Source organism: Frankliniella occidentalis, unplaced genomic scaffold, assembly GCF_000697945.3.
Source record: "Frankliniella occidentalis isolate FOCC.00 unplaced genomic scaffold, Focc_3.1 Scaffold6, whole genome shotgun sequence".
Classification (NCBI taxonomy): domain Eukaryota; kingdom Metazoa; phylum Arthropoda; class Insecta; order Thysanoptera; family Thripidae; genus Frankliniella; species Frankliniella occidentalis.
Window position 1 is genome coordinate 1,841,465 of NW_026267136.1, and position 12,258 is coordinate 1,853,722.

The 12,258-nt window shown below is 45.6% G+C and overlaps 1 protein-coding gene across 3 annotated transcripts in view; it reads left to right on the forward strand.

The window, feature by feature from the left end:
- The window catches only part of LOC113218155 (complexin), a 251,472-nt gene extending 240,593 nt beyond the window's left edge, over positions 1–10,879 (forward strand). For 2 of the 3 annotated variants that reach the window (XM_052272515.1, XM_026438378.2), the window contains 3 exons: positions 3,351–3,514; positions 4,318–4,480; positions 6,495–10,879. In XM_052272515.1, coding sequence (XP_052128475.1) covers positions 3,351–3,514; positions 4,318–4,480; positions 6,495–6,568 — 401 coding nt within the window. In that variant the 3' untranslated portion in view covers positions 6,569–10,879. The remainder of the gene's footprint in view (positions 1–3,350; positions 3,515–4,317; positions 4,481–6,494) is intronic. The other variant, XM_052272516.1, reaches the window with a different exon arrangement.
- Positions 10,880–12,258: the final 1,379 nt, after the last annotated feature.

Here is a 12,258-nt window from a genome sequence, read left to right on the forward strand (position 1 = left end):
TTGCGCCCTAGTCCCCTCCGATGAGTACTAAACGCGCCCTAGTGCGCGCGGGACGGTCACTCTTTGGGGACTAGTGCGCCCGGGAAGGGTACCGCGTGGGTCCTAGGGCGCTGATCGAGCGTACAATAACGCGCACTGGTCTCGTCTGGGAGACCGCCAAGCGCACTAGTCCCACAGCACAACGGACCGGGTAGCGCACTAGTCTCACAGCGAACGTACTGAATGGGTCCTGTTTGGGGACTGAATGAGACCGTTTGGGGACTGTTTGGGTACTGATTATTTTTGTAAGGGCCACCCCGTGACGTAATGTATGTGCAGCTCGAAAGGTCTCGGTACCTTGCTCGGCCCGGGGCGGGGAGGGGGCAGGCGCCCTGTGTGCGCAAGGCCGGCGTGGCCCGGCGGCGCGGCCACACAAAGCTTTGGCATTCCGAGAGGCACCATGTGCGATGGCACCGCCCATCCTTCCTGCTAACCCCCCCCCCCCCTCCCCAACCCCTTTTCCAACCAGGCCAGCGGGTTGCTGCTTCTCCCACCGAGTTATGTATGCCCCCGCAAGCTGGAACGCAGCCATAAGATTTTTCGGGGGGTAGGGGGGAGGGGGTAATACTTTTTCTCTGTAAAGAGAAAGCCGCGCGCGCCCCGGCTGCTGACTTTGGCAATAAAAGGGACGCTTGGCCGTGACAAAAGGGACAACTCTTTGAAACTATTTACCCTTCTCGTCGCCCGTTTAAGCGATGCGGAATGGAGCCAACGGTGGCGCGGATTTTTTTTACCATCATCATTTCATCGTGGTCTCTTTGCGAGCAAACTCTCCTGTGTCACGACGTCGACGGAGGCAAATTATGGAAGGGTCCCATAATGATGACAACACCAGAAACCCCAATGAGTGAATGTCGCACTCTTGTACGTGTGTGAACATCATTCAAACACAAGCAGTGTGTAAATTTTCAAAGAAGAAAAATTTTCTTTGCAAATTCACACTTTTACTCCCTTAAGTGCACGAACAGAAGTACACTTATACCTATAGAAGTGTGTGACATTCACACGCTTGCGTTTCCGGTAATTTGTGTTGTACAACAAGACCGCCTTCGCGTCAGCAGCGTCAGCCAGGCCTGGCGTCGCATGGCGCCCGGCGGCCGCAGGGTAGGCAACGCGCCAGGCAGCCGTGGCCGACGGGCCTGCCTGCCCCGCGGCCGCCGGGCGGCGTCCGCGACCTGATCCCTTCCTGGGCGCCCACTTGTTCACGGTGACGGCGACGAGAGTCAGTAAGAAATGCATCTCCGTATTTTTAGCAGATGATACCTTACACTAAAACTAAACATAACTATACATTAGTAAAGAAAGGTATCATCGGCTCCGTAAGGACAGAGTAGCGAGAGCAGGGCCAGCCATCTGTCATATTGTGCTAGGGGGGCTGGTGAGGCGGTGTCCCGTCGCCGCACGGCCGAGACGAGACGAGTCGGAGCGCCAAGCTGCGTCGGCCGGGGCCAAGCCTCGCAGCCCCGCGTAGTTGAGCCGAGCCGGAGGCCCGAGTCCCGAGTCGGCTGCGCGCGGGCGCGGCACCCCAGAGCCCCCTTTCACCGCTGGGGAGCCCCCGCAAGTCCCCTCCTAAATACAGAACTGTAATAGACTGGAATAGAATAATTCCTGACAAGGTATCATCTGCTTTCACGATCCGTTTCTGGTCGGAACTTTTCAATTTATTTTGTGTTTGTTTGTTTTGTTATGGGGCGGTTACTTTATCTTAGCGGCATACAAGCTGCTTCTTCTCTCAGCCCTAAACTTCAATACGTAGAGAGAAAAAACACAAAAACGATTGTGTATCATCGGATGTTTTCTTTACTACTCTTTCTCGACCCGCATTTCGGACAGCATAGAGCTCCGCCTGGGGAGTGCTGCTGACATAGCAGGAACTGGTTATTGCGACGGTTCCGCCAACCGTTCACGACGCAACGGACGCCACCACCTTTTTGCCGGGCGACGGGACCCAGGAGGGAAATTCCGCTCACGTTTTTGCCCCCTTCGCGTCCCTCTCGCCTCATAAGTACAGTCAGCATGTCTACCTAGGTCAGGTCAAGCCCGCCGGAGAGGGGGGGATCACAGCAGCGCAAGGCGGAAATGAGAGGGAGGAAGTGGGGAAGAGAGAGAAGGGGGGTAGTAGGGAGGGAGGGTGGCAGGACTCTTCACAGGACGAGCAGAGGAGAGTGGCGGGGGTGTTGGGGTGGGGAATGTCGTGTGGTGAATAGGCTGTCGTGGGAAGTGGATAACAATGCGAGTGGAGAAGGACAAAGAGGAGTAGGGTGTGGTGTGGTGGTAGGCGAGAGGGTGGTACAGCGGTTGCCTGCTGTGAAAAAAGATGTTTTGTGCCTTAATCTCACTCTACCAAACGTCTAAATTTAAAGTCCATTAGACACCAAATGTTTTCCTAGCAATACTAAACGTTAACTAGTAGATTACGTAATCATAACGTTAAGTAATAGTGGTAATTCAGTGTGTAGAATATAACTATCTGTTTACGCCGCGGTGAGGGCACAACTGCGCGCAATTCCCTCTTGTCGCGGCCCAGCCTCGCGCGCCATACCGTCGTGTTTTTCCTCAACACAATTAAAAATTGAGAGAGCACTTTTCGCGGGGCGGGAAAGAAATGCGAGAGGGGGCGGGGGTTGGGGCGTTTTGAGGACGCGGAGGCGGAAGTGGACGAGGGGTGGCTGGGCGGGTGGAGGGTGGAGGTACAGCACAGCCACGAACCCACGAGGCCCCCTCGGGGATGAAACTGCACCTGTGCGCCGGCTGGGGCCGGGGTGATGGGTGACAGTGGGGGCTCGGCCCCGTGCTCCGTACCCTCCAACAACCCTTCCTCCCCCTCCCCCTTACACCCTAATGAATTCGATTCCAGGCGCTATTGTCGACACTCGGAATGCCAAAATTGAGTGAGGCAATTTAGAGTGGGTTCCTTTTTCCTGGTGCCTGCCGAGCTCGGCTCGGGCGCGACTCAGCTTGGCTTGGACCACCGACGAAGGAGTGTGGGAAAAGATAGTGAGCGCTTGAGCGGAGGGGTGGTGAGTGGGGCCAGAGGGTGCTCAGCTCAGCTGCAGCCTGCCCTACTACTGAGTGGAACAGGCGAAACTGTTGGTGTTCATTATGGTGGTTACTGCGAGCGGTACCTTCACTATAAAATCAAGCGTACATAAATTTCTGTGTTTTCTTGATTTTCCTTGTTCCCCTTTTTCTTATTTTTTAGGAGGGTGTAAACTGTTTTGTTTTTTGTAATTGTTTTTTTGGGGTGACGCACCCTTCGAACCGCCGTCTCTCTCCTCGAGCCTGCTAACGCGGCCGTTTCTCTGTCGCAGGTGCCGTTGGCGGCGATGACGGCGACGGCGATGACAAGGAAAAGGAGGAGGAGGCCGAGCGGGAACGGCAGGAGGCCATCCGGGAGGCGGAAGAGCGCCGCAAGGAGAAGCACCGCAAGATGGAGGAGGAGCGCGAGAAGATGAGACAGGAGATCCGCGACAAGGTGAGGCCAGTGCAGCGTGCGTGTTCTGTGTGTGTGTGAGTGAGTGAGAGTGAGCGAGACTCATCTCCCTATACGAGTAGTGCCCAACAGTGGATGGAAATGTGCGCTCTTTCAGCGGAAACGCCCTCCAGGTGACCGTCGTCCTCGGCGAAACAACCCCCCTCTGGGTCAAATTGACTCTAGTAGGGAGTCTCAAATTGAAAGCGACTCCCTAATGGAGTCAGATTGACCCCGGGCGGGGCCTCAGCGCGGCGGCCCCACAGGAAGCGCGGAGGGGGGAGGGGGAACGGAACTAGCATCAGTTGTGTTTTGAGGACTTGACTGTGTGTCTAGAAAGTGATGAGTATGCTCACGTATTGAAATTGTATGACTTCTAAGAATTGGAATCTGGCTGATGCCTTGGTCTTGCGTCTTTGGTATATTAGTTAAATAGCAACAGTAGTGCGCGTATATGTGTGCCTGCATGAAACTCCTTGATTTCGATTTCGAAAAGTGTGTCAACACGCTACTGCAATCGTCTTTGCTGAAGTACGTGCTTCTGAACTCGATTCTGAATTTTCAAAGTAAATCGCATGAAAGTAATACTCTTTCAGTCTTTGGGTTAATTTTCACCGCGACATTGGAATTTATGCGCCGTAGCCAGTTTGTCACAATTAGATATTTGGCATGAAAGTAAATTTTGTTTATTCTAACTCGAACAATTTGGTCGGCGCGTATATTTGGTTCCTAATTTTGAAACATTTGCAAACCTTCGCTTTGCAATATCCATGTTTGTGACAGAATCCTCGATTTTCGTGTTGCAGTACAACATCAAGAAGAAGGAAGAAGTTCAGGAGATGCCTCCCCCCGAGCCTGACAACCCCCTGATGCGCAAGAAGAAGACCCCCGAAGAGCTAGCGCGTGAAGCCGAGGCCGAGGACCAAGATGACTTCACTAGTGAGTCCCAGCCCCGCCAGGGCCGCGGCAGTAAGAACCACAAAATAACAATTCTCTCTCATTCTCTCTATCTCTCGTTCTATCTAAATGTATGTATATGTATGTATATCTATCAGTCTTCATTCTTCTATCTATCAATTACTACTCTTCAAAGGATCATTCCGTTCTTTTTCCATGGGAATCTCGCAGAGCGGTGTGTGCGAATCCTCGAGATTTCCCTAACGGACTTGAATGATCCGTCTTCTGTTTTCTGTCTAGATGTTCTTACCTCGGTGTGTCTGTGTTCTGGGTGGGTCTGTCCGCCCGTTAGGAGTACCCCACCAAACGCTCTTTTAAAATTTCGTTAACATAGCAATTCATGACGCGATACTGATTTCGACTAAAATAACACGTACTCGTGCAGAGCTAAATTATAATCTGTTGGTACTGTAAATGACTCTTAAATGTTAATTACATGGAGATCACGGCATGAATTTCCAGTAATTTTGCTGTCGCACAGAAAAACTTAAGTCTATTTTGGCTAAAAAGAAACCATTTACAATATGGCAGCGACTATCATACTAATGTCTAATAATTGTACTTGTATAATATTTTCAGTCGCTTTTACCACTACATTATCCACAACATGTTTACGCGATCATCCCCAGGAATAAACACTTGAACACAAACAGATTGAAACACAGAGGATTGGTCTGAGCGGTAAAGTAAAATGAGAGAGAAGCCTGTTTCCTTTCTGTAAGTCAAAATGGCAACAGGAAAATTATTTGTGGTCTTACTTTTTGTCTGCGGTCACCTTCTTGCACATTTTTCCTACATATAATTTGCATAAGATCCAAGGTAGTAGTCAATTATACATTTGCGTTATTTAAAAAAAAAAAACGTGTGCATTGCCATGGGATTTTTTGTTGCTTTACAATATTGCATATAACGCGCAGGCAGATTGTTGTTAATCATTTCAGTTTGAAAATGATATATGAAAAGGATGTTATTATGCTTAGGGTAGTAGGATATTTGACATTAATTTCAGGGGTGGCGTGGAAAGAACCGTCTCGATCTAAAGAATATGCACAGTCTATTCATTAATCAACTCTAAGACTTTGGCTTGCGTCCTTTCTGCCCACATTTCAATCGCAATTTGTAAAAACAGAGTGGTGGTGAATTATGCCTAGCATTCTTCTTAGAAGCTTTACATGGCGTACATTTTGCTTCCGTTCCGTAGAAAAATTACATACTGTATCAGCTTTGTTTATCTAAACGATTCGTGGCTTATCTTATACAAAAAAACGCTTTTTGTAACAAATGCTGTATATTCGCTACCTAGGCATTTTTGAGCTTTTATATTTATTTTACATTATATCAGGTGACTTATAAACCCACAAACTTTTGTAGTTATTCTGTGCTGCATTTCTACGTATGGGTGGGTTCCTAATCGCTCGTTCCGTAAGTTGCGGTGTTCAGGGGCGATAGGCAAGGCCCACACACACACACCTGCGTGTGGTGCAGTATAACTACAGAAGTGCGTGGGGGTAACCAGCCACCCGGTATGGCTACCTTACCACCAACATGGTCAATTTTATAAATGTCGTGCGCTCAAAATTTATTTCGGAAATTGCCCCGCGAAACTTCTTAAATTGAAATGGAGTTGAGATAAATTTTACTGGGTGTTTCACGCCCCAGCAGACAGTCCGTTGGGTTGCCTAGGCTCTCCGTTGTTGTACATTGTCTCGGTTCTGCCTACCCGCTCCACCCATAAGGCGCCATGCGGCCTCGGGGGCGGACCAAGCCGCAACATGTCGCACCACGGCATTGTGTGAGTGTGGGCCGCGAGTCGCAAGTGGTGAGCCCGGGTAGGCAAAGCCGCACGCGCGCGTGTGGCAGTCAAATTAAGAAAAAAAAGTACTGGGCCTATTATTAAAGGGCACACCGTATTGCATCATTTGAAAATGTCCCTCTTTAATTAATATTTCCGAAATAGATTGTCGCTCGACAAATCATGTGTTGCTGATGTCACCATACTAATAAATGTGTTGATGTTTGTTTACAGAATTGAAGAACTCCATAGAAACCCAAGTGAACGAACTAAAGTCGCAGATTGAAAGCAAATGCTCACTTCAGTGAACACCGTAACCACGAAGCCCCGTGCGAACCAGAACCACCAAATATCGTCAAAACGTAGAGGGATGGAGCTGCTATCATCAGCAGCAACACTCTCCTTTTTTTCATGTCAACTGATAAGAAACCACCTCACTATCGTACATTTAAAAAAACAGAGAAGCGTACTTAGTTTTATTTTAAAATTAGTAATTTTTGAACTGTAACTTTTGACTTGATATGCGTTGATTGTTTATCGCGATTTAGTTCGTAACGTATGAAGTGTTCAAAAGTTGAAACTGTGGAGATAAAATTTTGTTGTTTTTGTTTAGTATTGATTATAAAATATAATTTTTCATTCGTTGTGCGTTCCGCAACAAAAGTTAGAAATTAGAATTGTTAAGAGAAAGATGATGTTTGTACACTTTTTGTATAAGATTTACCGTTAACGCTGTTAATGTTACAATAGGTTGGAATTGATGGTGCATACTAGATGTATCGTGGTGATGCGAACGGTGTCAAAATCCACCGCGTCTCATTTTTGTTTCCATATGTGACCATAATTTTTGCAACAGCGCAAAATAGACAACTGCAATGGTATTAAAGCCCGTGTAGTAAAGCAGCATGTTTCTATAAATGTATTTTTCAAATATCAAACCAATATTTTCATAGTGTTTCGTTGTGTCATAAGTATTCAATGCTCAAAACGAGTACATGTTATGTTGAGTAATACGCATTTGTTTTGTGCTGGAAACTGCTGGTAGGCGAGGAAAGGGGGCGGCAAATGAGAGCCTCAGAAAGGACGTGATCTAAGAGTGTTCCTAACATCCCAGGAACATACAATGGAGACATAATTCATTTTAAGAGGGCCGCTTTTTTATGAGACACCTTAAAATGTTGTTTTTTAAATGTTATAAAATTTTAGGACAAAGTAAAATTTTCATGTAAATTGACAAAAAGGATTGATAGCATGGTCAATGTGTAGGATTGTTCGGGTTTCTTTTGTTGAGCAAGGATTTTACCGGTCTGCGTGTTTTCAATGATAATTTGAATATTTCAAAGAAGTCTCCTGACGGGATCCATTCACATTTTTGCCCATACTTTCTCAAAGTTTTCTTTGATCGCATTGGGAACCATGTCACAGTGGATTTCGGATAGCTCCTTTTAATTGTTTTATTAATGGTGGAAAAGTACCTTTACAGATTACAGAGATCCAATTTTTTTAACTTTGTTTACAATAAGAAGTGGTTTTCCACTCTTAATGTTGTGACCTCAATCATTCTGTTTGAGTTCATTGCCAATTATTTTTGTTTATTTAGTAGGTTAAGGAAAAGATTGACTGCTAAGCTAAGTGAGTTTGAGCCACTATGTGTCGGTGTACCACCAGGAACGTGGTGCAAAAAAAAACGGAAGCAGTGCTCAAGGCGTGATGAGGAAGATTGTAAAAGATATTCTCATAACCCGCTCTTTTATGTGCTTCGGCTTGATTTTAACGGAAAATATTGTTCTTCTGGCACTCGAAGGAATAAAATTTTGTGCGTGCCTTACATTTGTTCTCCTGAATAATTTTATTTCAGAAAGTAAATAGGGCATTTAACAGTTGTCCGACTGACTCTTGCTGATATCGGCAGCCACGAGTGCGGGCCAGGCCGGGACACTGCCGTACCTTCCATCTATAAAGTGGATTGTGTCTTTTTTCCACGTTAAAGTGCCTTGAGGTTACTTCTCCATTCCATTTTCTTTTGTACCGAAGGGCCAATACGGTCCCTCGAAATCTGTCGTTTTTTATGTATACTATTTCCAACCGGGATCCGGATCAGATGTTCGCCTTCTTATTGCACCGGCCTTATGGTTGCAAACATTTTAGAGAAATTAATCTTTCCGTGAACTAATGCATAATACAAGAGCAAGGTGCGGCAATTTCACAAACGTGGGGAAACTGTGGTACCTGTGCCAAAAGCAATAATAAACTTTAAATATTTTTTTTAGTCGCTTGTCTGAAACAATTTTTTAAATTGCTCTTTACGCTGGTTAATGAAATTACTATCACCAAATGATCATTTCACATTTCGTCCTCTCAAGCATGGCGTGAATTTCTTGGCTTCTCTTTGTCAAATCCTGTCTCCTCATACTTTCGCTTCGATCGACTGTGGGCTTCTTATCTTGGCTAAATTGTGCAAATTGCCTAATTCTAATCTATTTTAAATCTTATCTTTCTCTTAATAATGACGTGATCGCATGCTCCACTTAAAAGCCCATCATGTAGATAACTCCTTTTACTTCTCTGACTGCGGTGACAACGACTGACTGACGGGACTGACAACTATGGTTAACCGGGGTCTTCTCTGCGGCGGCTACGGGTAAACCCGTTTCAACAGCTTCTCGAATTGAGCCTATTTTGCCCGTGAACGATGTCAATTCAGAATTATGTATATCAAATCAGCATTCCAAATTTTGTGTTAACCTGCTATCGTATTCAAATGTTGGTTTTCATTAAACTATTTGTTTTTCAATTTTTTATTCACAATGTAAATATTTTTGTGTATTTATTTTCACATTGATGTAAGAACACAGCCCATTTGTTATATTATTTATTCAACGTATTTATTTATGTATGTCGCAATGGAGAAAGAGGCTCGGTGCCGCACCTGAGGTGAATCCACAGTCCACATCTCCTGAAGATATTCACACGGCCTGGGAAAATTTCCTGTTTATGGAGACTTTCCCTGGCCAAATCACCTCGATTTACGATATGCAGAACTAGGTTGCTAGACATCATTGCGATATGCATAATAATTTCTGCATGGAAATGCCTTAGCCGCGTGCTCGCAAGATACAATAAGCCGTAAATTTTAGCAATCACATAGAGTGAAGAAGTGTAGGTCGTAGCAGTATAAGAGACACGGTTGGATACCCTCTCACCTTAATACTTGGCGGACAGAAACTTTTCAAGACATGCAGTCAACTCTCCTGTCTCTTCATCTTTTTCACGAGTTCTTTTCTTGTGTCTGTTATGTGTACACCACAATCCCTTCCTTTCTTTCCGGAATCCTGGTATGAAACACTAACAATTTTAATTTACTTGTCAGTAAGCCTTCTATAACGCAACCAAAATTTTCTCTCGAATATGCAAGCGCAGGTGGTGCTAGGTGGTGTGTTATTAGTGCCTGTCATTTTAAAGGCTTAAACCAATGTTGTCAAAATTTCACTCATAGTAGTACAAAACTGATGACGAAGACGACCCCGTTGCTCATCCCAATAAACCAGAAAGGTGGAGGTCTTAACCTAAATTCCCATTTTAGTGATGTAAATTTTAAATTGTATATTCCGATATGTGTACATGTCGCTAATGATAGTCGTGATAAATACGATGTGTATTTCGGCGGTTGTCTCCACGTGTCTTTTAAACGTATTGTTCACATTCGTAAGTTAGAATAAAATTATTAATTGTTGATATATGAATGAATATATTGAAATGATTTGTTGTATGCTCCCTATCTGTTTGTTCCGAATTCTATACTGCCCTGACTTTCTTTTCCACTTGTGCCGATTCATAAATCTAACAATATTAGGGCAGATACTGTCGTTTTAAACCCATTAGGGGAAGCTTAATGGATGCCTGAGTGTTTTGGCTTATTGTAATCAACCGGATACTCCTATATGAATACAACAGTTTTAAATGACCATTTCAGACTCCTGTTAAGAAAAAAATCAGTCTGCAACCGATACTTACTCTTTGTAAAGGTGCCCAGAGCGTTTAATTGTGTTAACGCCCACAGAACTTACTACTAAAATTTTACATGATCTGCTATTATATGTATATTTTGGGTGTCCTTTCTAAAGAAATATTTGTAGTGTGCTTTTCAGTCTCCCGCCCGTGTTATTCATTTGTTTAACACTAAATTTTATCCCATTAAATCTGGAAAATGATTTTGAAAATATTGCTGTGATATGCGCTGTAGTGTTTTCCAAACAGGGTTTGCAGTGGGTCAGTATCATCGTTTATTATATTGGCGTCGCGAGAAATCGTGACGGTTCATCGCGGTTGATGCTGCGCGAATGACGAAGTTTTCGTTTTTGCAAGGCTACCCTATGACGATTGCTAGAAAAGTACTGTACGCCCATAATATTTCTACCGTTGTTGTCCCAACTGATGTTTATGGTTAATTTTCCTCGTACATGATTAAAAGTTTAGAATGTAGACTAGGACATTGTAAAAAGCCACTTTGACCCAAAGCAAGTGGAAAACGTAAGCAAACTTGGTCTTAATGCAACAAAAAATGCAAAATATGTAATGTAGGGAGCCTGTTGGTTAAATAAAAATTGTTGTTAAACCTACTCTGTCTTTGAATAAAACCCGACGCGTCTTCCTCTGAATCGGACCCAAGACACTTGATGGAGATTCAAACAACCGACTGGCACGGTTGCGACGACTCATCCTATTCCACCTGGGCGGGGGTGGGGGAGGGGCGCTTTTTGAGAACCAAGTGAGAGGTCTGGCGAAGCTGTGAACAGGCTCTGCCAAATGACACCGGTACCGGTGCTAGGCAGTTGGCTGCCCTCTGACCCCGGAACATTTCGTAGCAGTGTCTATACTATCGGCGCAGAAAGAATTGAACACTTTCTGATGATGAACGCCAGAGGGGTTCAATGTCTGCGCCAGGGGCGTAGGAAGGTCCTGAATATTGGGGGGGCACGCCGTGTGGGTTGCCTACCTTGCAGGGGTGGTTTTCCCAGTCCGCTGGGATAAAATAGCATGTATTATTTTATTTTGCGTATACAATACATAAGTGTAAAAAAGAAACACTTCTATGATGTTCAATGCATAAATAATGATTTATTTATCAATTAAATAAAAACAATAGGAACTAGTAACTCAAATAAATTAAAATTACTATAAAGTGTGTATTAAACAAAAAACTAGCGTGTGAGGTGCTGTGTCGGCACCTTAGCATGCGCTCCTGCTCTGTGGTTTAAGGGTTAAATTTCGTAACTGTACCGGCCCAAAAGTTGGGGGGCCGGCCCCCCCAACCCTGAAAATTGGGGGGGCCATGGACCCCCCGGCCCCATAGGCTCCTACGCCCCTGGTCTGCGCTGATAGTACAGCAGCAGCATGCAGCCGTATGGGCGGTTTGCATACTCACACGGGGCTGTTAGGCGCCTTGGCGAGCGACGAAAGGCCGCGACACTGTTTGTAGCTACAACCGACATGGCCACAGGCGGCTCATCCGAACCGACTGCTGACAGAAGGCACAGTCCGCTTAGAACGTTAAGCAGAAGCTGTCCGGAGCTGGTGTGCCTGGGCTCAACACGTTATGTCCTTTTTTATACGCAGCTTCCGCCATAAATTTGAGCCCGGAGCTCGCGGCTATGAAGGACCTACCAACGCGTGCACAATCAGTCCCTACTATCAGTGTGAAGAATAAAGCGCTATATACTTAGGGGTTGAGGACCCAGACCTTAGCTTCGACCCTCCTCTTCAGTGGTGCTTTAACTTGTATTACTCAGCACGGCAAGAATCGCTGCGCTTTTGTCTACCTTTGCTTTGGCGCACCCTGGCCATCGCCATCGACAGCTTTTTGAGTAAATCAGAAAAGATTTCTTGCCACTCTGGACTCTGTACCGCCTGCCGAGCGAGCTGAAACCACCCCGAGGCTCGCACACGCAGAGATGAGCGTTTCCCACGTTACTGACGACCGGTCAGCTCTCTGCGCGCT